This window comes from Strigops habroptila, chromosome Z, assembly GCF_004027225.2.
Source record: "Strigops habroptila isolate Jane chromosome Z, bStrHab1.2.pri, whole genome shotgun sequence".
In the NCBI taxonomy this organism is placed as follows: domain Eukaryota; kingdom Metazoa; phylum Chordata; class Aves; order Psittaciformes; family Psittacidae; genus Strigops; species Strigops habroptila.
In genome coordinates, this window is record NC_044302.2 from 26,175,017 (window position 1) to 26,200,584 (window position 25,568).

General features: G+C 40.8%; 2 protein-coding genes across 17 annotated transcripts; one reads left to right on the forward strand and one right to left on the reverse strand.

Annotated features, from left to right (window-relative positions):
- Positions 1-1,051: 1,051 nt before the first annotated feature.
- On the reverse strand, positions 1,052-17,699 carry POLR3G (RNA polymerase III subunit G). 16 transcript variants are annotated; one of them, XM_030511566.1, is made up of 13 exons: positions 17,444-17,698; positions 16,871-17,006; positions 14,656-14,784; positions 14,039-14,131; positions 12,479-12,574; positions 10,938-12,001; positions 8,408-8,464; positions 7,642-7,692; positions 7,031-7,132; positions 4,214-4,284; positions 3,541-3,627; positions 3,254-3,445; positions 1,052-2,777 (listed from the first exon to the last, which is right to left on the reverse strand). In XM_030511566.1, the coding sequence occupies exons 6-13, from the start codon at positions 11,065-11,067 to the stop codon at positions 2,691-2,693; spliced, it is 777 nt and encodes a 258-aa protein (XP_030367426.1). In that variant the 5' UTR covers positions 11,068-12,001; positions 12,479-12,574; positions 14,039-14,131; positions 14,656-14,784; positions 16,871-17,006; positions 17,444-17,698; the 3' UTR covers positions 1,052-2,690. The 16 variants fall into 16 exon arrangements, with proteins under 16 accessions (XP_030367426.1, XP_030367417.1, XP_030367416.1 ...); XM_030511557.1 differs by having other exon boundaries at positions 11,993-12,001; positions 12,479-12,608; XM_030511556.1 differs by having other exon boundaries at positions 11,993-12,001; positions 12,479-12,608; positions 16,871-17,698.
- MBLAC2 (metallo-beta-lactamase domain containing 2) lies at positions 17,426-24,785 on the forward strand. The gene is made up of 2 exons (XM_030511576.1): positions 17,426-18,091; positions 21,212-24,785. The coding sequence occupies exons 1-2, from the start codon at positions 17,647-17,649 to the stop codon at positions 21,595-21,597; spliced, it is 831 nt and encodes a 276-aa protein (XP_030367436.1). The 5' UTR covers positions 17,426-17,646; the 3' UTR covers positions 21,598-24,785.
- Positions 24,786-25,568: the final 783 nt, after the last annotated feature.

The following is a 25,568-nucleotide window of genomic DNA, read 5'->3' on the forward strand; positions in this document are numbered from 1 at the left end:
CTTGGCGAGCAAGTATTTTGTTGGCGGTAGTTGCACACAGCATTCACATCTAGCGCACCATAACTGGAACCTAAATGGTTTATCCTGTGCATGCCTTGTACAACTTGGATCTTTTCTGCATAAAGTTCTGAGAACTTGTTAGTTCCGTGAAACTAGGATTAAGAAATAGACATGAAAAACTAAGGTAGGAATCAGTAAAGTTCTCAGATGATGATCTCCCTACACTCAGAAAGCAGTGCCGCCTTGTATGAAGTAGTAATGCTCTTCCCCTATGTTGTTAAGATAGGATTTGAGTATGCCTGTACAGACCCAAAGTTTGCTAAGACCCAAAGGATGGTCTAAGTTTTATCAGCATTATGGTCTTGCAATAAATTCTAAGCAAGTGGAAAATCAGCTTATTAAAACACCTGAAAGTGTTAGGCCTCTGTAAGGGCGCAGTCTCATTTCATTTCAGAGGTGCTTTGGCAGAGATCACTGCAGAACACGGTGTGTTCATAAGCATTGGCCCGATCTGCCATTGTTAAACTAGACCTAAAGGGTCCAGCCTAAGACTTTGTAGTTCCCTCTGGAGGACAGAGGTGACCACAGTTCAACTTTTAAAAGGCTCAGAAAGACCCAATTTGTGCCAGAGCAATGTTTCTGAACAATACAGCAGGGAGGCAGCTGTATTATGCCATTAGCAATATGATGAATGAAGAACGTCATCAGCTCTGAAGAACTAGTGTCACATTGTACCTGTTCAGGCAAGCCACAGCTTGTGACCAAACTTAACTCCTGCAGTAAACGCGCTTCGGGTGTTGATTCTCTAGTTTTGCCTTTGGCAAAAGCAATCTATTTGCATTCTTTATGTGAGAGGCAAGGAGTCTCACTGTTCACCTTACGTGGGGGAAGCAGATACTAGCCATGCTAGAGGTGAATTTAATTTTCAGTGTGCTTACCCTGTTCACAGTATCTTCATCTCTCTTGTGTATCATGCAAGAAACAGTCACACCTGCTCAAGAAACAGCTGCTGTCATGTGTGATGTTAAAAGAAAACAGAGTATGTTTGCTATGCAATGCAGCAGAATCTTTATTAAAAATTGTTTGTATAGCTACAAACACTTCCAAATAAAATTGTTATACCTCTGGGGTGTGACCTGCATAGCATTTTAGTTCCATTTCCTTTACATCTGATATGTATTGTATCAGAGCACTTGAATGCTACACCTTAATGATCAAATACTTACTACATACAGGAGTTCACAGAATAATACAGTACTGTTTTCCAGGCAGCAGTGAGGTACTGCTTAACACCAGACTCAGAAGGGAAACTTCTGCAGCTTCCTTAGCTGATAAAAGAATTGGTTTTGGTTTAAAACTGTTCTTTCATGAGATCTGATAACAGCACTGGTTATCAGGAACAGAATGTTTTAAGAAAGTAAAAAAAAAACCCAACAAAACAAACACCAAAACAAAACACCCTAATCAAAAGTAATATATTAACACTGACCAATGATATTTTGTACCAGCAAAGGACAACAGGACACAGAGAATGCTCTCACTGTGTTCTTCAACTATATAATCACAGGAATAAGTTTGCGTGTCAGCTGTCAGTTCCTAAGTAAAATGGGTATTTCCAAACATTCTAGTTTTGCTATTCTCAACATTCTTGTCCTGTTTTCCTAATTAAAACCTCACGCACTAAAATACTTCATCGCATTCTCTTCCTGTGTTTTTGAGTTGTTTACGGGGGTTTGTTTGTTTTCTGTTTGGGTTGGTTGGGGTTTTTTTGTATTAATTTGCTGTCTGTTAAGTTTCTGTCTTTAGGAAGTAAATAAATGCATTAACAGTTACATAGGTACCTATCATCTGCCATCTCACTTAACAGGTAAGAAAGCTAGGATCACCTTTAGGGGTGGAGAAACTGAGGCAAAGAAAGGACTGACATTCTTGTCACTGATCTGTGTGCCACTGGTGAAAACCAGGATTCTGTATTTCTCGAACTTAAAATTCTGCCATATATTCTTTCTAAATGAAATTACCCTTAATTATTACTTAATGCTTATTCCTAAACCTTATTCACATTGTTAAGTAAGTACTACAGACCCTTTTTACCAAGATACTAATTCGTTCTTTTAACTAGAATAATAGCTCTTCAAAATACTCTCATACTTTCAAGTCAGTTTATATTAAAGTGCTTAGTCATTAATTATTTTTAGTCACCTGAATTCAGAAGTTACATAAATTCCTTTGGAGAAGTAGTTCCCAAATACGAGCAGCTTATGTCCATAAAGGCCAGATCTCTGTTTTTGCTGCAATCATCAAGAATTTCACTTCCTATTTTCAAGACTTGACTGCTGAAGCGTAGAACTGACTAGTGCAAATGCTTAGGCACAAGTTTGATTGAGATGCATACATTCTTTTCTGTGCAGAGGCAATACAATGGCATATCACTTAATCCACCAGTAGGCATTCCAGAAAGCCTTAAGAAGGAGCATGTCTGTGAAACATTTGGCAAAAGAACAAAACAAAGGATTCCATATCCTGTTTTACAGCATAGTGCAATCAAAAACAATTGTCCAACATGTTTTTGTAGAGTATACTTAAAACCAACAGAGCTTAAGCATTAGTTCTGTTGATACTTGGCGCACCTCCACAATTCTACTTCAGGTAATGTAAGGCTTGAGCAGTATACCACCCAGCAACAATAGCTAGTATGTTGCTTCATCCATGTTGTCATCACTGCCAGCACCAAAGTCGTCTCCGTCTTCAAAATACGAAGAAATGTAGTCATTTGCCTAAACAAAATGAAAAAAAACCCCATCTATTGCTGCATCTCTGGAGGAGACAATCTATGAAAGAAAATGCCTGGAACTGCTTGAGCACCCATGTTTTGAAACAGTAATAGTTTTTTTCTTTCCTTATTTCTTTGGAAAGAGGAAAACACCCTAATGAAATCCTGGTATCTATGAAAGAAGAGGCATCACAGTTTTAGTGATGAAAATGAGTAATTTTATGTATTGATTTGTGGCAGGACACATTCCTGTTTGTGAGATCTTTTTTCTGAGCTCTTTAGACGTAACAAGTCTAACACACCCACTTGAACTAAAACAATATAATGCAATGAAGAAAATGAATGAAAATGAATGTAATAATGCCTCTCACTACAACTCTCCCTTTCAGAGAAGATCAGGGCATTTCTTCGTCTGACATTCAACAGACTACTCAATGAGTGGGACCAGACTTCCTGTAAATAAGAAAATCAACATTATACCTCTTCTTGCTCCTCTTCATCATATTCCTCTGGTTCTTCTGCTTCTTCATTATCTTCACCTTCTTTGTCTTTTGTTTTTTCTTTCTCATCTTCAGATTTTTCTTCTTCATCATCCTTCTTTTCCAACTCCTGCCACAAGGCAATCTCCTTTACAAGGTAATCCTGTGTTACAGCAACAGCACATCCTCCCCACTACCAAAATGTTACACGACAATGCAGTGCAAATGCTTTTTGGTCAGTATTTAAAACAACATAATATGAAGCATAAGAACTCCATGAGGACTTACTTGATCAAGCATTAGCCATTGGACTTGAAGTCTAGAAAAGTATGTCTCGTGTAATAAATTGAGATGATGATTTCCCTTTACCAGTTGCTGTTAAAATAATTGACAGTAGAAGGCCATGTCACACTTGATAACGCAATACCACATTCTGATCATAATAATCTCTTTGCACCAAACAACTGGTGGTTCACCAAGAGAAAAAATACAAGGCTGTTTCTCCTCTAAGCTTCCCATTCCCACATGGTGGGTACTCACCTCCAAAACTAAGGTCACTTTCCTCCTAAGTTTCTGTGTGTTTCTTCCCTCTCAGCTTATTAACTCGTTTAATTTCCAACACCAGGAAAATGCCAAAGCAATAGATTTAAAAGCTCTGGCACCAATTCCTCCTTCAATAAGCTCTAGTAGTAACTGTTACATCACTACCCAGTGCAGAACAGCTGGTTGTTGTGTTCAGAGTCAAACAGGAGCAAAGAAAACAGTTTCTCCACGGCCAAGTTCTACCCTTATGCTCTCCCTTGTGCTAGCACATTGCAGAACAGTTGTCTGACAGGGTAACAAGACAAGACCAGAAAAACGCTGCTCTGGTTATTTCATTTGTACCAAAAAACATACTGAAGGTTTCATTTTCCTTCAGGAATTTCTATTGTACAGTTTAGAAAGAGTATGCACATCTTACCTCAATTTTTTTCAACACATCCACATTACTTTTAGGCTCAGAGCTTTTTGCCTTTTTTGGTTTTGCACCTGCTGGAATAAAACACATCGCTATTATTTTTCTTTTAATATGGAAGAACACAAATTCTCCTGTTTTACTTCCTCTTAAGAGCCTACATCTTGAGTATGTCAGGGAAAACCCATGCCACCTGTATTAGCATTGCTTTAGGCTTCAAGCTACATCATTCATGGAAGTGTAAATGCCTGATTTATGTAAGTGATGCCTACGGGCCCAGTCTGAAATTCACTTTGAACAGTTGGTTGACCAAAGGTTTGGCCAAAGCATGACGTTCAGCTTTGCAAAATACTTTTCACCTACCTACTCACAATGTGTTAGGTAAGTAGAACAAAATATTAATTGTTATTTTTCATCATCTTGAAAATGAACTTGTTAATGTTACCAATTCATGCAACACATTAATAAGAGCTGGGTGCTTCAGACAGACAATAAAAGGCAGGCAGGAGTTTATTAGCTCCAACACAGAAGGCATGGTTACTGCAGCAAGATGGCTTCTGGACCACAGCTGGCTCTCATAAATATAATCTTCATTAAGTTAATCCCTACAATCCACCCTCTTCACACTACTTCACTATATGGTGGAGTGAAGGTCAAAAATAGCATTCCAGGTAAGAGTTATCTGATTGCAGCACCCTAAACTAAGGTTGCCCAAGTTCCAAGTAGATGAGAGGAACTAAAGAGCTCCAGAGTGAGAGACGTGACAGCATTTATAGAGCTCTGTGAGAAGTCTCGTTTCCACAATGGAACTATCTTTGTCCTCTCCTGCAGAACTTCTCCTTACATGACCTATTCAGCATTTTACAAACTTACAACACAGGGCTGTACCTAACACTAATCTGATTAGCTCTTCTCAGCAGGGTAAAAGTGCCTGTGTAAAGTGCCAAACTGGTATAGCCACACAGCTTCCCATGGACAAACTCATGTAACTTGCCCCTTTTCTATAATGGGCTGCACTAAGTGGCAGCAGAAAGGAAAACAGTGTGCACTGATGGAGGGGATGTCCTTTCTGGGGCAGATAGTAACCTGATGAGGTTATGTATTTTATCTCGCCTAATACTCAAGGAAACAGAACACTAAGAGCTGCTAAGAAGAGAACTGCATTTTGTCAAAAGCATTTTTCATAAATAACATTCAGTTAATTTCAGTAATTTCCTTTGCCTAGGAAGTGATTATGTGACAAAAGCACTGCACAGAGCTGAGGAGGGTCAAGCTGCTCTCTAATAACACAGGAACAGCGTCAAAGCAAACATATCCAGAATGAAGTAGGCTTTTAAGGAAAACAAGTGGAAAGTGTGATTCAAAATTACCGTCTCTGCAGACATTTAGAGACAATGCGTATAGAACAAACAGCCTGGAAATGAAAACAGACATGCAGATCTTAAATGATGGGTGTCTCTGCAGTTAGAGAATGACCCATTGTTAGTAGAACTTCAAGAAAACCAGCTCCTTACATCTATGTAGCTTAGAGGTAAAATGGAATACAATCTCATCTTCCCCAATACCTGTTCTCACAGTACTTGGGCTTAAATGCATACATCTGATTGCTATATAAATATAGATATGGCTGGCCTACATGAGCTGAGGTTAAAACATTCAGGGAAACCAGAAAGGGAAAGGGAGAGGTGTGCAGAAAGGAAGCTATGCCTGTAAATACAACTGTGCAGTGATGCCAAACCCACTCCTGCAATACGCAAAGGGAGAACGGTGGTAGAAGTCTCTCTGAATTTTGGTGCAGATTCTCTTGACTCCCTCACCACTGCACCACTTGATTATGAAGTGTCACCTAAGATGGCTGTCCTCAAAATGGAACAAAGATTATCATGTCACTGCTCAGCTATTTACAAACCTCCTGAGTCACACGGACTTTTTATGGCCTCTGTATCATCAGGATTCAGATGATAGGAATTAGGTTGCTTCGAGCAACCTGGTCTAGCGGAAGGTGTCCCTGCCCGTGGCAGGGGGTTGGAACTGGATGAGCTTTAAGGTCCCTTCCAACCCAAACCAGTCTGTGGTTCTGTGATTCCCAGAAAACACCTAAACCCCGTGATTTTTGTTTCTAGAGGAACCTTTGGGGGTTTTTTTAATCCAATCTAATTCTGATGGTCAGCTGATCTTTGCCATTACAACTATGTACAAATACGTACTTCTAAGAGCAAATAGAGAAACTGGCACAACAGAAAGAGGGAAAATCCCCGACAGTGAGCACTGATGCTTTCTCAGTTCATGAAAATCACATCATTGTAACAAGAAATAATAAACTGGCATTTATGACTTCATTGGATCTTAGGGAGCTAATTATTGTGTACAGGCTTACAAAATCCAATCCAGTTTCTTATTAAAAACCAAACCAAACAAAACCAACCGAAAGTAGGAGGTACTGGTTTCACCTTTAGAGATTTTGCACATAAGTACTAATTTTCAGTTGAATCTTGCAAGTAAGTATTTAATTTTCAGTTGAATCTTGCAGTCTACCTTTAACACTATGCTTCTCAATGACGCTCTTAAAAGGAACAAAGCTTCCAGCTGAGCTAGTCTCCATGACTACTGCACATTCCCTTTTCCTTTTCTATTTTATCTTTGAACTGAAAAATGACACATGAAGGACTAGGACAAAGAGAACAAGAACGTAAACAATTATATATAACAGACAGCTAGATACAGGAGGCCAAGTGTTATTTCACATCAACAGAGCAACAGACTTCTACAGAGAACTTAAAATTAGAGTCATGCATGCTAGAAAACACTCTGAAAAGCAAATACATGTATGATGCTGTGTAATAAAAAAGTTTTTTCCTGTAAGAACAACCAATACCAGCTCCAACTGCTGTTGAAGGATCTGGTTCACAATTCTGCAGAAGCAAGCTGAAAATAAACAAAAAAAGTAAAACCAGGGAAAATAGAAAATAGGCTACATTAAATCACATATAAAAGGCTTAAAAAAAAATCAAAAGTCAACCAAATCATAAACAGATAATTGAGAAACCCAAAATATAATGGAAACTTGCACAGCCAGCTATTCATTGAATAGAAGGCGGATGAGTGTTGACTAAAGATATAAGTTTTCACACCAACAAGATTTGTGAGGGGTTTTTTAATCTTTCACTGTTACTTATCCTGTATGTTAATATCGTACATCAATATGAAAGGCAGGAAAGGATTATAAATCTGTTCCTGTAAGTTAAAACACCCTACAGACGCAAAGCAAAAACCACAAAAGACAAGCAGACTTGTAAATTATTTAGAAAAAATCTGCCAAAAGTCCTGACTGTTCAGACTAATTGACATTTCTACCATTTTTTTCCCCTAACCAGCTCCAGTATGTCTTCTATCACTCAACTAGTGTGCACTAAATGCTTCTTAAAAATATATACCTCTTTTGGTCTTCTTCCTTGGCTTCATCTCTCTTGGGAGCCTCCTCCAATCTGTACAGAAAATAGCTTCAATATGTATGAATGATGATTTACAGCAGCAATCCTCCCCCTGCCACCCACCAAGGCCAGGCAGGGGCCCCTGTTGTGCTTGATCCTATTTACATGCATGCCTACATGTTTTAGTAGATAACGATTTTAGGCAATTCTGGCTGTACTTTAAATTGAGGACTGTCATTTCACTCACTTCATGTCACAGGCATCTGCCCCAAAGAGGGCAAGGTTCAGCCCTTCCAGTGGCCCACGTGCCCTTCAATTTACATTCCATTATTAAACTTGCAGTAGTGAGCTATACAGATATGGTTGTGAAGTCTAATGTTATAAAACCCAGGCACCTGAGACATCGGGTTGGGTTATTTTTAGTTACATCAGTGTTTGCTCCCAGTTCAAAACCAGTATCTGCATGGCAAGTAAGGAAGAAGGAAAGCTAGAGCGAGAGCTAAAGATTGCACTTGTGCTGCTCATCAGCTGTTTCAACTGAGTAAATAAATAAGATCAGGTTTATCTTGTTGGTTTTTTTTTTTTAGAAAACAATACTTCTTGATCTGAAAACATTCAAAGGACGTAACCCTCAACAAGGACTACATGACTTGGTGGTAAGGCTTTTTTTTTTTTTTTCCCCCTTGAAAAATAATGAGTTAAACATTTAAAAGAGCAGAACATTTCACAGACTAATAAACAGTTAGCCTTTGGTAATCTCAGATATTACCTGGGGTCCATGTTGCATGCTCCTTGTCCTGATACTTTTTACTGTACCTCTCAATTACTATAAAGGATAGAAAGAGTTATTGAATTCCATTAAATAAAAGGCAACCCAGACACTGCCCCTGATGTTTTCCTGTAACTTAACAGTGTACTTTTTAATTCCACATTGAACACTTTCTAATGCTGTTGTCAAACACTTAAAAAACAGCTTAATGTTACTACTCTGAGCAGTTCTTGTAATAATTCCCAGGACTGACTAATCATTACCTAAGTACTTGCAAGAGCTGGATTTTACAGCCATCCAAAAAAAGGCAAAACCACTGAATGCTGCGTTGCTTTTTTGGGCCATCTCCTGTCAATCAAAAAACTATCCCACCCTAAAAAAAACCCCAACAAACCCACCACCCCCCAAAATGATTATAATTGAAACTTCTGTTCTTGGAATGCGTGAAAACATGAAGTGCAGATACAGTCAAGGAAACTAGGTTAAAATACCAACTGAATGCTAACTCTTTTCTCAAGAGTTTCACAATCAAACCTTTGCTACAAAAGCAGCCAGTGACGTTCATCACCACTGTGCTCATCACAGACAGTACCCAGAATTCCCAGGTCTCAGAATGATCATGATCAGCCCCCAAAACATTCAGTACTTCTGCAATGGCACAGCTTTGCAGCATAACAGAGATGTGTCCTGAACAGCAGCAACACATTCTAGTCCATTTAACCTCTTTCCAGGCACAGGAACTAAACTGAGAAATGCACTGTAAATCGTACAGTAGTTGTATAGTACATCCATTCATACTCCAAGAAAACTTTCTTGTACAATCTCTAATGACAAAAGCAGTATCAAAACTTAAGTATTTTTAAATCGGTCCCATTTTTTCTTCCCAAATCACAATGCCCAACTGCAAAATCCACTTAATGCAGAATTACTGATTCTGATTGCATTAGTAACTTATTAGCCAAACAGGGATAATTTTGTGGGTATTCTACAAAAAGTGGGAAGAAATACAGACTGTGACCTTTACAGTCTACTCACCAGAGAAAAAGAAGGGAGAAGGAAGACATCAGAAACGAAGCTCAACTTTAAACTTAGTCATGAGTGAAAGCAGAAGACCTACTTAAACTGGGCAACAACGAGCATGCATTTAAAATGACAGCGCCTCAAGTGGCATTTAACGTAAGTGGCCTTCACAGATGCTGTAGGAAACTGTAGGGAAAGAAAATAGTTTTGATTTCAGCTCGAAGCTCTTAGTGAAGAACTAATTGCTGATGCCATCATAAAAAAATACGTCTGACTCTGGCCGCTCATGGCTACTGGATTAATTCCAAACTACAGTCACCCACACGTAGCAGATACACCTACAGGAAAAGTATGAATGATTCACAGCTTATAAAGTGAGGAAAACAGGGAACTTACTATAGCATATACCTGCTCCTCACAAAATGAGTGTTGAAATGAATGATGAAAATCTACCCTATATGTCACACTACAGCATCAAAATTGCCAGTTAGTATGAGACATGGTTTTCATTTACTACCTGAATAATGAAAGAAAGCTAGCTAGCTATGCCCTAACTAATCAAAATGTTTCCCTTCTCACACTTCAAAGGACCATTTGGCTCACAGATGTTGTGCTGAGGATTTAAAACAACCCATCTGCTCTTGTAGCAAAGCAAATTTAAGGAGCTCCTGCCCACAGTCCCCCTCCTGTGTTTCTCTTAGTCCTACCAAACGTTTTCATGAAATACAAGGGGAGCAAGGGGCTGTAAACCAGATCACAGGAAAGATCAGCTAAAAATTATCTACTCTGGAGGAAGAAAGTGATTTTCTTAAAGCTAGGCCACTTCTGTGACATAATGCAGTCCCAGAGACAACTGCATACCATGACTGAGATGAAAGGAAGCTTTTTAAGCTGCAGACCACTGCTGATGTAATTATATCCCACCCCTCAGATGAGGCATTTTTGTACAACTGCAGGATCAGTAAAAAGTTCCCTCAGTGTACCAACGTACCCTTGGGGAGACAAGGAGAACAACTGAAGCATTATCTGAGCGTACAAGTGGCTGACTACCTGTTTTCTCTGCAACTGCCAGATTTTGTAGAAGTCTTCAAAGCTGGCAGTTCTACTAAGAAACACACTCAGCAACAGAGAGCGATCACTCAATCTCAGAAAGAAGGCTGCAGAAACAGATGATTTTGAGGTGAACAGTAAGAACCATCAGATGAGGCAGAGCTGGAAAACAGAGATAGTATGTCCTCCTAAAGTGGCTGGTTCCCTGGAAATAACCCTGACCAGCTCTCAGGCACAGCAGTTTCCTTTTGTGTGCCTGAAAAGGAAACTGCAAACTTCAAGCCTGACAAAGATAAAAAGCACTGCAAGCCTTTAGGAAGATGAGAACCCAAGGAGATCGAAATTTGCTTCCTCAGAAGATGAAAGAGAAGATGTGATAAAAAAGTAATCTGGAATTCATAACAGGGATCTAGAAAGGAAGATCAGATCTGTTCTCCTTGTCGTGTAACCAAGGTTTTACCTGGCTGCATCACCAGGGTCCACCCTGGGCTGTGCCTGTGCTGCAGTACGGCTTCCTGCTGCATCTTGCTGACTGCTGGGCTCCAGATGCAGCTCAGAGGAAATATTCTGCCTTTTGTGAGCCACAACATCTGGGCAGCAGAGTGTTCACAGCTTGCACTGCAGCGTGCTGCTCCATTTTAATCAGTGCTTTAGCGTGAGAACAAGTGGACAATCAATAATGTGTGTTAATCAGAGTTATGTTCAAAGCCTAATAAAAAAACCTGCATGCAGCCTCAAAAACCTCTAGAATTAACCCCTACCCCATGAACAAAAATTATCAAGAATTCAGAGGGGATTGGAAAATGAACCTCTGTCATATCGACATCAGGAATATTCAGTCAGAAAATATTCTGATGGTTTTGGGGTGGAAATTAAACCATGTATTTTAGAGTTCAAGTCAGCTCTTGTTATTCAACATCAGCACAAGATAGCAAGGAAAAGACTATCCAGTGTTTGGCCATTCTGGATTTCTTAAACATTTTATAAGCTTTTTAACGACTTCCTCTGGCACGGATTGGACCCAGGGTCCAACAGGTGGCATTTCCTGCTATGTTGTATTTCCTATTTTCCTGTGACAGGACTTGACATTCAGAATATGCACTCAGGAGGATGACACAACCAGGCAAAAATCACAAATAAAAAGAAGCCTTTCTCACAGTAATAACCTCCTGTGGCTGCTAGATTTACAACACTGCCACAGCAAGGGAGACAGACATTAAAGTCTTCCTACCCTGCTCCCACTCTTCCCAGCTCAGTTTTCCAACCAGAAAGCTTGGATTTTAACAGTATTATGATGTATGACTGGATGTCAAGTATAGCAAAGCATTAATTGCTATCAAACAATAAAAAAGTGGATAATTTTTAATTATGTATAAGCAAAAGACATTCTTAGGTCAAGCAGAGTAAGATCAAGCTTTGGCTTCTAATCCAGCTCTGCTTCTGATGCCAACATCAGTAAATCACTTATCTTCATCTCAACCTTCATATTTCAGGTGACTTGTCAGTAATTCTTACCAATCTTTCCTGAATGATAGGGGGAAAAAAAAAAAATTAGTACCTTTAAAAATGTCCAGCTATTAAATACAACATTATTTTAAGGATGTCTTTCCACTATTAAAATAGAACACTAGTATTCACCCAGGTTTTGCTGCAATGCAAAATTTTGGGGTATTTTTAACATGTAGTTATGCCTATTTTGCTTATAATTGAAAAGACTGCATATAGTTGGTCTAAATGTTTCTTACTGTGTATCAAAAGGAAAACATGTTTCATACCTCTCTCTTTCACACAGTAGTTGCTTTCCAGTTACAGCACTTGTAGGTGTGTGACCTACAACCTCAGTAAAAGCAATAAAGCTCCCTACTATCAATAAACTGCCAATTTTATTCCTCATAATCAGTACAAAATACATCTTTACCACATGCATTTCACTACATTGTCATTCGCAGAATAGCAACTACTGAAGGTATGTATATAAAAATAAAAAGCACACAGACAAACCTTCATGATCTTCCTCTACTGCCAAAAAATAAGGCATTTTTTTCATAGTTCGTCTAAGATCTTGTTTTAAGGCCAACATGTAATCTTCATCTTCTCCTGTTTTCAGAGGCACTGGCTTATTGTCTGTACTCTGTACAAATTATGTTTATTATTTATAAGGTCTTAATATCCATCAAATACACAGAAACACTAACAAAAGCTACAATCAACACAGCTAATCACAGAAGAGTGCAACTATGCATTATACTACTTCACAAGTATACTTTATTGCATTCTGAAAAGCACAACTATGTTTACAACTAAATTTATACTTTTTATGAATTTGCTGTGTCTTTCTTAAAAACACATCAAGAAACCAAGAAAAAGAAAAAAGTATTAGAACTGTGAAATAGTCATTCATAGTCATGATAAGCTCTTAATTGCCAAAACCAGTTTTTCACACCAGCCTAACTTACTCAGAACACACTGCTTCTCTCCTCGAGTAGCTCTGGCCTTCACCTATTCTAAAACAGTGGTTTAACAGCATTAAGTATGATTGCTCTGAGTAACAGGGACACCCTTTACTTGGTTGTGCCGTTATACAACCAGGTAGCACACAGGCCCTCACCTTCATGCAGTTCAGTTTCTGTCAGCTACACTTAAATCGTTAAGGTTTGGATTTTTGGTGGTTTTTAACTATGAAGCTTGAAATTGGAAAAGCAATATAAACAAAATCAGTTTTAAAAGTATAAAGAACGCTAAAGCCAGAGACAGAATTACAGAACGGATTATGCTTCTCTCACACCACAGATGATGTGTGATCAATACCTGAGTGGTAAACTGCAAAGCACAAAGTGCTACCACAAGTCCCAGCGCTGGATTATGAGAGGAATTTATTCCTTGCAGCTATTTGCTACCTGGCCAATATTTTAAATCACCAATGTTGCTGATGGTAAGCTGATGTTCCTTAACTGGGTTTCTAATTGCATCTACAGGAAGTTCGCAAGAACCCAGACTGTGTATATTAGAAATATGCAATAATAACAATTCACTGCTTAATTTCACTGTAAGTCAGTCAACAGCTGTAATACACTTTTAGGCACTGCCCAATCATTAAACCTAACTCTTGAAGTTTTTATCAATCCTAGTTATGCCACCGGGTTGACTGGGGTTTTTTTTGAATGGCACTAGACTTCCCTTTAGAAGTTTAACTTAGTTCTGAAAATTTATTCACGGAAAGAAGAAAGCGTCTTCAACTTCTCCATGGTATACAATAGTAGGGGCTAGTAATTCTCCTACAGGGCTGATCCTTTGCTGACTGTAACTGCAGAAGCTGTAGTTCACACAGAATTCAGTTTACTTGTGCTGTCAAGCAGACTGCAACGTTCACATTAGGAACAGGCTTAGTATCAAAGAAATCACATAATTTAACTGTGAAGGTGGACTAAGGATATATAACATCTTGCTCAGTAAGTCAGACCTTGGGTGAAATAACTACTCAATCTCAGCACAGCACCAGTTATACATCAAACTTGCAAGTTCTGTATCATAACACGTGAGAGTGAGAAAAATTACACGCACCTTGATCAAATCCTGCCATAAGCAGTAAGTTCTCTTATATAAAACTGCAACATTGTAAGACTGCTTTTCTGCCTCAAGATTGTCCAAGCTTCCCTGCACAGCAAACTGCAGTCAGAAAATGCTCTTTCTTCCCCTTTAATTTTCAAATGCATCCCAAATGCCAAAACTCAATTAAGTTCCCTTAATTGCATAAAATGTGTTTCAGTTATTTTCAAATTGCTTTCAAATGCTGCTGTTGAGGTACAAGACAATCATCCAAAATCTTTCAGGTTTGCATAAATGGTAAATTTCTAAAATCGGCAAATCCATTCACAGCTTCAAAGGCTAGTGTAACTTCAAAAAAATTCAGATACCCAGCGTTTCTGTTACTGTAACGTCCAGAAAATCAAATCATGATGAGGACTTTAATGAATGAACATCTTGCAATCTAGTTAAATACCAGATTTGACAGTTAGGAAAGGGACAAGAAATAACAGTATGAAAAACAATCACTTACATTAAATACTTCAAAACTGACCTAAAGAGCTTAGGTGTGTCCATTACATTATCTAAACATAAGAGTGAATACTCTTTACCTGAACACCGACAGCGTGCTTGAAGATATCTGCTGTACTTACAGGAAAGGCTGGTGGAGGTTGACACATGACATCAGGCAGAGCAGCACCTTTACCAAACCCAATGGCCTCAATGTTGAAGGTGAATGCAGCACGTCCTCTTCCTCTACTTGACCCAGCCATCTGGAGTTACTGAAAACATGACAGATTTTTAAGGATTTCTTTTTGTTACATATATCAAATGCAAGTATATATTACCTATAAAATTAATGTCTAACAAACATTACAGTACTTTTAAAACCAAGTATCGTTTTCAACAGAAAGACATTTTTTCTTCCGACATAGTATAAATCTGGTACATGCCTAAAATCAATTCCCCCTCATTTCTGCTAGACGCCTCTGTGTGCCTGAAATTACACCCTAACCTAGGGATTTTAAACTTTCTTCTTCTAAATCTTAGATGCACTGACTTGACTTACATCATGGTAGAAGAACCAGAAAGAAGATTAAAAGAAATCCCAACACAGGTTCAAGGACCCAGCTCTAGTGGAAGGTGTCCCTGGCCCATGGCAGGGGGTTGGAACTAGGTGATCTCTAAGGTCCCTTCCAACCCAAACCACTCTATGATTCTATGATTCCATAAACCTGAACTGTTTGTGAATGTATTTTGCAGTTTCTGAACTTTTCTCCAAAAAACATTTCGCGTTTGTCACGCATGGCTTCTTCATCCTTCAGATTATTTCCTCCCCACACCCTTTTTGTTTGTAACTAGTTTTGGGTACTGATTAAAAGCCAAAAGCAAAGAGGTTTGTGGTAAAAGCATCAAAGGACTCCAGTATGTCTGCAAGCTGATCAAAGGAGGTTGTTGCTAACTAAAGCATTTCAGCAAGGATGTAAAAGAAAAACAGACTGCAAAACTACATTTACAGTCAGATCTCACCACCTTCACTGTTATGCCAATCTTCACCTCTGGATTTTATGACCGGTGGGTTGGAAGCAAAGCAAAATGTAAGAAACACCACTTCTTACAGGGAAGATGTCAAGAAACGGGACCCAAGAGAAGCCCGGGTGAAGCAGTGTGCTACTGCTCTCTCCCCCAGACCATGGCAAGATCACTTCGAGGCCCCAGCCTAGAAATCCCATGCGCTGTTTACCACTAATTGCAAGCTTACCATTTTGTACCCTGCTCGGTAAGAACGAGTCTGTTCCAGATTTATTGCTGCTGTACCTGTATTATCAAATCTATTTCCACCATTAGTGTGCAGGTGAGATAACAAGTTCAAAAAGGAAATAAGAAACAGCACAATACCTGCAGTTTCTCATACGCTTGTCTAAAATAACAAGGAATCTGGGCGAAGACTATGGTTAGAAGCAAAGAAATGCATACTTAAGATTAAGATCTTTTAAAGTTCCCGCAGATGGAAGCAATACCCTTTATTATTAAATGCCAGTGAGAAACTAGTTGATGCGAGTATTTTCCTACTTGTGATTTTCAACAGGAATAAGCTCTGCTTGGATAAAATGAAATTACATTATATATTTCCACATCACTCACCAGCACAGAAGACTGTCTAAAGAGAGACCTAAATAAACCATTTTAAGAAATGCAACAAAGCACAAGTGAAGCCTGAGCATTTAATTAACTGGAAATTAAAAAGAAATAGCAAACTCATTTGAAAAGAGGATGAAAAGCAAGATCCGAGCCTGACAGAAAGGAGAAAGATAAAAGATACGGTAAAGCCCCAAACATGAACAATTACATCATCTATATGTGAAAAAAGGGAGTCAACAACAGAAATATAAAAAAAGGGAAATGTCCAGCCAGCAAGGAGATGCACACTGTTTGCATTATTATGGTGAATATAAAGATCCATTTTTTAAATGCTGCTCTAAAATAAATTCTCAGTAAGACTGTCTTGAAACAGCACATTAGGCTGACGAGAAGTAACAATTTTAAAACTAGAGGTATTTCAACTCCACATTTTTAGTGAAAATTGTGGCATTTTCAGGCATACTAACTTACAAGGTTTATGTCTAATGATACCATAAAGTGACAGTAATGGATGGCTGAAGAAATAATGAACAAAACACTGAGCTGTACAACTAAGTCACCAAGCATGACAAAGTTACCACGACGACCACAGTGTTTTGGCTGCCACAAGGGATGACAAATGGAGTGCCTGGGCCTGTTTTCATGTCTGTGGATTGTGTGCATGTCACTCTACAAATGAGGAGAATTTCAGATTTAAGCTTTTAAAGTTCCTTCAAAACTACATACGCTGTCGATCAGTCAGTCAGCAGGGAATGAAAAGCAGTCGGTGGGATGGCAGTGGACGTGAGGAGACCCAGCGCTGGGATGAGCTCGCCTTACTGTGCGTTTTCCTCAGAGCAAAAATCTCGATGGTGTGTGGATCCTTGATTTTCAGACAGGTACAGCCAGTGGAAGAGCATATAAAGGAGAAAGGATTGAAATAAAAATACTGGGATTTTGTGGGTTTTGTTTTTCAGCTGATGCCCCTTAAGGTAAAATCAGTATCACAGGCTGGTTTGGGTTGGAAGGGACGATAAAGCTCATCCAGTTCCAACCCCAGGCCACAGGCAGGGACGCCTTCCACTAGAGCAGGTTGCTCCAAGCCCCGTCCAACCTGGCCTTGAACACTGCCAGGGGTGGGGCAGCCACAGCTTCTCTGGGCAACCTGTGCCACTGAAGGATGAAGGTGTTAAAATAAGGCGTCATTTACAGGATGAAGGCATTTATCACCGGCCCCAGCCGCGTGCGGCTACACCCGCCCGGCTCCTCCCTCGCCCGTCTCGCTCCCTCAGCCCGCGCTGGCCGCCCCCCGCGCCTCACGGCTCTGCTTCCCCTGCCGCAGACGGGTCTCGGCCGCCTCCGCCCGGCCCTGTCGCGACAGAAGAGGCGGCTTCACCCCCTCCGTCCCCTCGGAGATCCCCCTCAGGACTCCCCTTCCGTCGCTCTCCGCCCGCGGGTGCCGCAGTGGGCCGGCCGCGGCGCCGCCCCGCCCCGCCGCGGGGATATGAGCCGCCGGCTGGACAATGTCGGCGCTGGAGTGGTTCGCGCACAAGCCCCTGGGCGGTGGGATTTTCTGGATCCAAGAGCGCTTCTACGAGTCGGGCAACCGGGCCAATATCTGGCTGGTGCGGGGCTCGCAGCGGGACGTGGTGATTGACGCGGGGCTGGGGCTGCGCAGCCTGCCCGACTACCTGCGCGCCGCCGGGCTGCTGGCGCCGGCGGATGGGGCCGCGCCGCGGCCGCTGCTAGCTGTGGCTACACACGTCCACTTCGACCACTCGGGCGGGCTGCAGCACTTCGAGGAGGTGGCGGTGCACAGCGCCGAGGCTGCGGCCCTGCTGCGCGGAGACAACTACGAGACTGTCACCTGGCTGTCGGACCGGGAGGTGGCGCGGCCGCCGCGGCCCGGCTGGAGGGCTCGGCACTTCCGCGTCCCGCCGGTCCGGCCCAGCCGCCTGCTGCAGGAGGGTAAGCGGCGGTACTGCCGGGATCGTGTTCACCCGGGGCTGGGGTGGTACGCGGTGTTTGCGAGTCCCCGGTGGCACAGCAGCAGCCCTCTTGCTGCCCTCTTCTGCTGTATGCGTTTCCTCGAGTTGCGTAGACTCGTAGAGGGGCTTGGGTTGGAAGGGACCTGAAAGCTCATCCAGTTCCAACACCCTGCCACGGGCAGGGACACCTTCCAGCCAGGTGTGATGCTTAAACTGATGTTTTCTTCTTTGCTTACAGTCTCTGCAACTCTCTTTGCAGAATCTAAAAGCCATCCGCAGTCCTCGATGTGGGACAACAAAGATATGTAGTGGGTTATATTCTTAAATGATTGTTTCTACCAGTTCTCAAAGTACTGTTTGGAACTGAGAAACAGACATTGTTCAGTCTGGAGAAGCTTCCGGTGCCTAAAGGGGCCAACAAGAAAGCTGGAGAAGGGCTTTTAACAAGGGCCTGTAGGGACAGGACAAGGAGGAATGGCTTTAACCTGCCAGAGGGGAGATTGAGATGGGCTCTCAGGCAGAAGTTCTTCCCTGTGAGGGTGGTGAGGCGCTGGCACAGGTTGCCCAGAGAAGCTGTGGCTGCCCCATCCCTGGCAGTGTTCAAGGCCAGGTTGGACCGGACTTGGAGAACCTGCTGTAGTGGAAGGTGTCCCTGCCTGTGGCAGGGGTTGGAACTGGATGAGCTTTGAGGTCCTTTCCAACCCAAACCATTCTGTGAAATACCCTGTGTTTGCCTGATATGTTTGCCCATTGATGCAGGTGTTTTTTTCCTTAGACTGAGAATCACTCAGTGGTAATTTGAGTGACTGAGCAGGTTTTGCCTTAGGCTTCTAACAATACGTCACCATGTCAATCAGCTCTGGTATGTGGTAACTCTTATTATTTATAAGCTGTCAAGGCATAACAGAGTAAAGAACAAGGCAATTTATTGAAATAGGTACTGCAGAGAACGTGGGTTTTGTTCTGCAGTATTTATGTAAATGTAACATTTACTGAAGTGGCTTTTACAAATAAAAATCCATTTAGCCTCTCGCTGCAAACAATGACTAGGTTATTTCAGCAACAACCCACCTAATAGTACAATATGGTGAAGAAGGAGTTACAGGGTAACTATCTGACAGACAGGTGACACCTTTTGCAGGGGTCTCGCTGTCCTCTTGATATATTAGGCCATCCCGCATAGATGCTTGGAAAACCAGAACTGAACTTACTCAAAGCTTCAGAGGAGGTCTGGCATGATATTTAACAGTGGCCAATCAGCACAAGTGTAAATTGTTTTTTCTTTAAAAGAGAGGAATTATTAAAAAGGTAATCTTGTAAAAGATGAAGCACACTTGCTAACAAAGTAACACCAAGGTTTCTAACACAACATTCACTGGGACAGGCTGCGTGGAAGTGGCATATCATCTCAGTGCACGTGGAAGGCTGTGGGGTGAGGATATCCAGCAGTGCTGAAAATACAGAAGGAGGCAGTACTCTGTTACATCCAAAGCCACAGCTTTTATTTGTATGTACATTGCCTGCCTCACTTGTTTAGGTGTTGCATTACCTTAATCTTACCAGATCTTTCATTGTGGCTGTTCTAGCTAAAATTGCATTTATTTGTATTGTGCCTTACCAGTTAGTGTTTTCCTAGTCACTCGCATCTTTCTAAGACTCACAGTTTCCTTCAGCTGCCCCTTCAGGTTCAGAATGTAAGATTTTTGCTTAAATTCTATACACATCCTTAAATTTTGGATGCCATATTCTGTTTCTTTGTATTTTTTCAGTGCCAGGAGCAGTTTGAAACCCACCTGAACACTTTCCTCCATTAACTTCACCACCTCCACTGTGGTTTCCTTCACGAATACAGGCATTTTCAGCACAATCTTCTCAACGGTCAAGTCTGTTTCTTTCTCCTGCCAAGGCTGCCCAACATTTCCCTGAAAGAGAATTTGTCTGAAAGTCCTCTTTTATAATTTTGAAACTAGCTGCTTGTGCAAATGTGGGGATCTGTTCCCTGTTGGGTACAGCATAGTCAGATATTACCTCTCCAGTGACTTCCCAAAGCTGTTGTAGCACGTTCAGTATTCCTTTTCAGTTGAACACCAAAGGTCCTGTCACAAAAGGTCTGAGTTCCAGCAGTTAAGTACCTTTAGGCTTGGTGAGTTTTGAGGAAATTTGTGGCATGCTTGTCTCTGGTGTGAGGCAGATCGGTAACTTTCAGATTTCTAGTAACAGCAGAGGTCTGATAACTTTCTTGTTCTCCTTGGCAATTGAAGTGCGGATTATCTTAAGCATCATTTTATGATGGTACTGGATGTTATCTTTTAGAACACTTTCATGTACTTAGGCAGCTGCTTGTAAGAAGGTTGCTTATATATTGGTCTTCCTTCCCTACACAGTGCTAAAGTTTACATATTTGCTATCCCTTAATTAGCAGGGTTAGCACATTTATAATTAAGCTGGCATGGCAGTTTAAAATCAGCAGCGGACTTGCTTGGCCAGTTCTTCATCCCTAGGCTGACTTGCTCCTGAAAGTGCTGGTTCAGTGGCTAGAACAGTGAAAAGACATGCATGTTTAAGCTGGAAAAAAATTACCTCATGCTAAGGAAGTACTGTTTTTATGTATGTGACTGAGTGAGATGAAGAAAGTGTGTGGAGGCTGTTCTTGCAATTCATGTTCTGTCCTTTTGCCTTTCAAAAGTAGCAGCAGTGCAATTCTAGGCGAATTAAGTGAGGGTAAGATGATAACAAATTGTAAAATGCTTACTTTTTAAACTTTAAAAGGACATCCGGCTTAAATCTCTTCAGTTTGTTTCCTGTTTTATTTTGTCTTTCACATTCCTTTCCGCATTGTTTAGTTTACTAGAGTGAGAATAGATTGAATTAATACAGCCCAAGCCTGTGTTAACTGTTACCATCATTGGAAAATACCCTTTTGTCAAGCCTGTCTTTCACGTGCTGCTTTGGCACTCACCAAGAAAGTAAATGTCCCGCTCCCACTGTGGATATATAACTGTGGATATATAGTATGTTTAAACTCTCAGTGTATAGGTAGGTCGTACTCTTTTGTGGTGTTTATCATAGATATATTTTCCTGTAACACATTTGTTTGCAGGGGATGAGATCAGCCTTGGAGACCGACAGCTTACTGTCATGCACATGCCTGGTCATTCCAGAGGCAGCATTTGCTTACATGACAAAGAACGGAAGATTTTGTTCAGCGGGGATGTGGTGTACGATGGATCCATGATTGACTGGCTTCCCTACAGCAAAATCAGCGACTACATTGCAAGCTGCCAGCGCCTCTTGGAGTTAGTGGACAGAGGTCTCGTGGAGAAGGTACTGCCTGGGCACTTCAACATCTTTGGGGCAGAAAGGCTATATCGGTTAGCTTCCAACTACATTTCCCAAGCTGGAATCTGTCACAAGGTTTCTACTTGTGCCATGAAGTCCATTGCAAGCATAGCACTTCGCATTACAAATCCCAGAGTCACTTCTTAAAGTGTTTCTTAGTGTGTTTTGTGTGATCTGCTCCCTGTTGAAAAGCCAAATGGCTTGTGAAAGTGTTGATACAGGCAAAAGCAGTATGTGTTAGTAAAAAGCTGGCAAACTGACACAAATGAGCTGCAAAAGTTCTCCTACTTTATTCCTACTTTTATAAAAAGTGTGTCAGCTGGTCGCTTCAGCCAAAGCTATTGTTTTTCTGTCTATTTCTTTCAGGGCATGTTTGCACACATACTGTGATTGAAATATATTGTATTATTTTCGTTACAATTCTGACAGGTGCACATATGCCAAAACGAGAGGTTTCACATTCATGCCTGAAACCTTGTTGATGTAGCACTAGACTTGTGACCACCCACTCAACTCCCGCTCAGGTTTTGGCCTAACACAGCCTGCGCCAAGAGCTAGTGTGTGCTGGTGGAAGCAGCACCGTTAGGTCAAAGCAGGAGCAGCACATGCAGAGGACTCGGCGGGCAGAAAGAGATGAGGGCTGTCCTGCAGCCGTTGTCACCTGCTGGGTGCCTGCTGCACTCCTGCATCTTAGCTGAGTAGCTGTCTGGCAGTGTCTTTAGAATCCACTAACATACAGACATGCTGCAGACTAGACTTCCAAGCTGGAAGGTATATAGATACATCAGCTTACCCCAAAAGCTTCTGATGTTGATCTAGCAGCAGACAGACTGTTGAGGCTGTCATGCTTCTCCATGGGGTGCAGGGAATGCCTGTGCCTTGATAGAGGAGCAAGAAGGAGTGCTCTTGCTTTCGGCTAGGGAACTGTTTGCTTACAGATGCGCAAGTTAGGAATTGGAGAATTTGTGAACTAATGCATTAATGTGTTAAACTAGCCTGTACAAAGTGGATTGAGCCCTTGCTTGATATGTTTCGTTTTTTTCTGATGAGCTCATTTAAAAAATAAAATTACTTACAGAGTATGTTGTTGTGTAAATCTGAGCAAACTGGACTGTGACAAACTTAAAGGCTTTATTTGCAAGTAAAAGTATTTTTATGTGACTGGATTGTAACTCAGTTGTTAATGCTCTGTGGTAGGGGAAGGAGGAAGGCTTTAACATTATCTTGCCCTACTGCAGGTGCTGGATTAAACGGCCCATATGCTGGTTACCATGAAGTGAATGTAGCTTGAGCCGTTTACTGTTTGCTTATGAAGTGTTTGCTGCATATATTTTATATTAAAAGTAAAGTGCATTGCATTTGAGTCTGTTCCAAAAAAAAGTTGCATACAGTGAGAAATGCTAAATGACATTGTAACTTGCTTATGAAAATTGAGTGTGTGATACTTAAAACCTGTTGAAATGGTTAGACTTTGTGTAATTATTCTAACAGTATATATATTTAACTTTTTTAAAAGGACACTGATGTTATTTTTGTATATAGACATAAAAAGACAAGTATATATGTATAAAGACATATATACTTTACTAAAAAGAATGCATAAATTTTTCCCAAATTTTAGTGCAGTTTAAACCTTATTTGTTTGACTTCCTCTTTATGGGGAAGCTTCTCCCCCATCCCTCATCATGCCCAGCAGAGAGGGAGTCCAAAGACTGGGCTCCATCTGAGGCATGGCGGAGTAGAAGTTGAAACCTTCTTAACGGGTGTGAATTCTGGTGGAAAAAACAGTTGCAAAATAAAAAGCATCTCTGTAAAAAGTATGAAAGAGACTGTCTTACGTCATGCTTTTCTCCTTTCGCAGATCACAGCAGTCCTGCCTTTACTATTTGAGTACGTTCTTTACCAGGATTTGTACTGATAGGTTGTGCCTAGCTCTTGTTAGCAGTGCCTATCTCCAAGCTGGAGCAAAATGGCAAGTGGGCAAACCAGGTGCAGCAATGCCGTGCTTGAAAGACCTACTATCACTCACATCATAGTCTTTTTTTGGAGAAACCCAGAAACGTGAGTGTATTACATGAGGGAGTGTTTAATCAGCAGGTAGACTTCTGTCATAAATGAAGCCAAGAGCTTTCTGTCTTGGCCTCATTTGGCCAGAGGAAGAAACACAAAAAGTTAGCCTGGGAAGCAAAAAAGCTGTTCAGCGAAGAGGCCCAGAACAAATGCCACAGTGTGGTTTTCGTTTTTAGCCTGCTGACATATGCTGCTATTCACACAGCAGTCCAGGCACTGTTCTGGATAGGCAAGGGTTCACAATGGGCAATCGCAGATCCGAGGTGGCTGAAATCAGAATGTCCGAAGAAATACCCAGCACTGAAGGTTACACCAGTTATCCAGGTGAAACTGTGGTGTCACAGGTTACCTGACAGTAATCGAATTCCTTCAAATTAGCCATGTGTGGTGTAATACCAGTAGTAATCTTGCTCTATCCTGTCAGGAAGGCTGTAGGAGCACTGATGCTAAGCCCCGTGCAGTTACACGGACAGAGAGGCCTCTTCTGTCACAAAGCCTGCCAGTTGCTAAAATTTTGGAAATGTTCATTAAGAGAGTGAGATCATGTTGAATTAGCGTTTTGTGTTATACCACCATTGGTTTATTTTATCCAATACTGAAAGCCTTGAAACCCTTTTCGGCTCCTAAGAGAAGGCTCACAGGCATGCCAATTCAAAAGAGAAGATAGCCTCCATCATTTCTTTAAATTTGTGCACAGTATCAGCTACAAGATACTCTTGTGTCAAAATGCACTATTAAGCCATGCTTAAGTCCATTAAGTGTATGTAGATAACAGCAATTGACTGGGGTTTTTTTTACCTTGACCAAAATCTAGGAATGATTTCCTAGCTCAGAATTGTGCTTTACCTGAACGTAGCCCAAAATGGAGCGTAAACTGCTGCTATGATCCCACTGAAAGTAGATTTTGAAGGTCTCAGAATTATTTTTGTATTGTAAGGAATACACTACTAGGTAAATGATACATCTTAAGTGTAAAGAACTGTCTCTGACTATTGTTGTTAAGAATTAGCCAAGTTTTAGTCGTAAGGGTTTGACAGTGGCCTTGTAACACTACTTGGATTGAATATTTAAAACATAAGTTGTAAGTTTAAATATTGCGACATCTTGGGTATTTAGAACTGTGATGATTTACTTGTAAAATCTAAATGTATGGGAAGTTTTGCTCCATAATGTGTCAAGACTTATGTGATGTTAAACAACAGCTGACACATAAAAATGACTTTATCATAGATAATCGTAATAAAAAAATGTTATAATCCTGTGCAGTTCAGTCATAATTTCTAGATGTTTTTCAAGAGAAGCACTTTTTGATTCTAAATGGAGTGTGAAATCTTTAGATGTTGCTAGCAGTGTTCTGAGCAAGAGACTGCATTAGAAATGTTCACGTATCAAGGGCGGATGCTGCAAAGTTTGTATAAAACCGTGAGTGGTACTTCTTGGAAAAAAAACAAACCACATTTTAACACAAATCAGAATTAGGTTTTCACCAAAACTCATACACAGAAAACATGCATGTGATGAAAGTATATATTTGGGGGTTGGTTTCAGTTTGTGGTGACATAGATTATTACTTACACACAAGACAGTAGCTAATGACAGTTGTTTACTTGAAATAAAAATGAGTCACATAGCTTCTGTTTGGCACATAACTGGAGCTTTAAATAATCCTTAGCATACTTGCTGACTAGTTTCTGGTAAAAGATAAGAGTCCTTATTAACTGATAAACTGTAGAAGTTTGTGGAAATTAGTCCATTGATAACAAAAGCAGCTGCTGTCATGAAAACCAGCGGAAAAGAAATGTGCCTGTATAAAGGCAAGAATAAATGGAGAAAGTAAAATGCACCTCTTCATCCAAAGATGAAGGTACGCTTCCTTCCAGACAACTCATAACTGGACTTCAGGGATATGTGGTTGTTCATTTAATGTGATGTGATGTGTTTGTTTTCTCCCAGGAGTTTCAATGTTAATGTGCAGTCTTCATGTCAATCTCTGTGCATGCTAGCACAAACACAATCTTACTTTCAAAGCTAGTTTACCTTGTTAAATT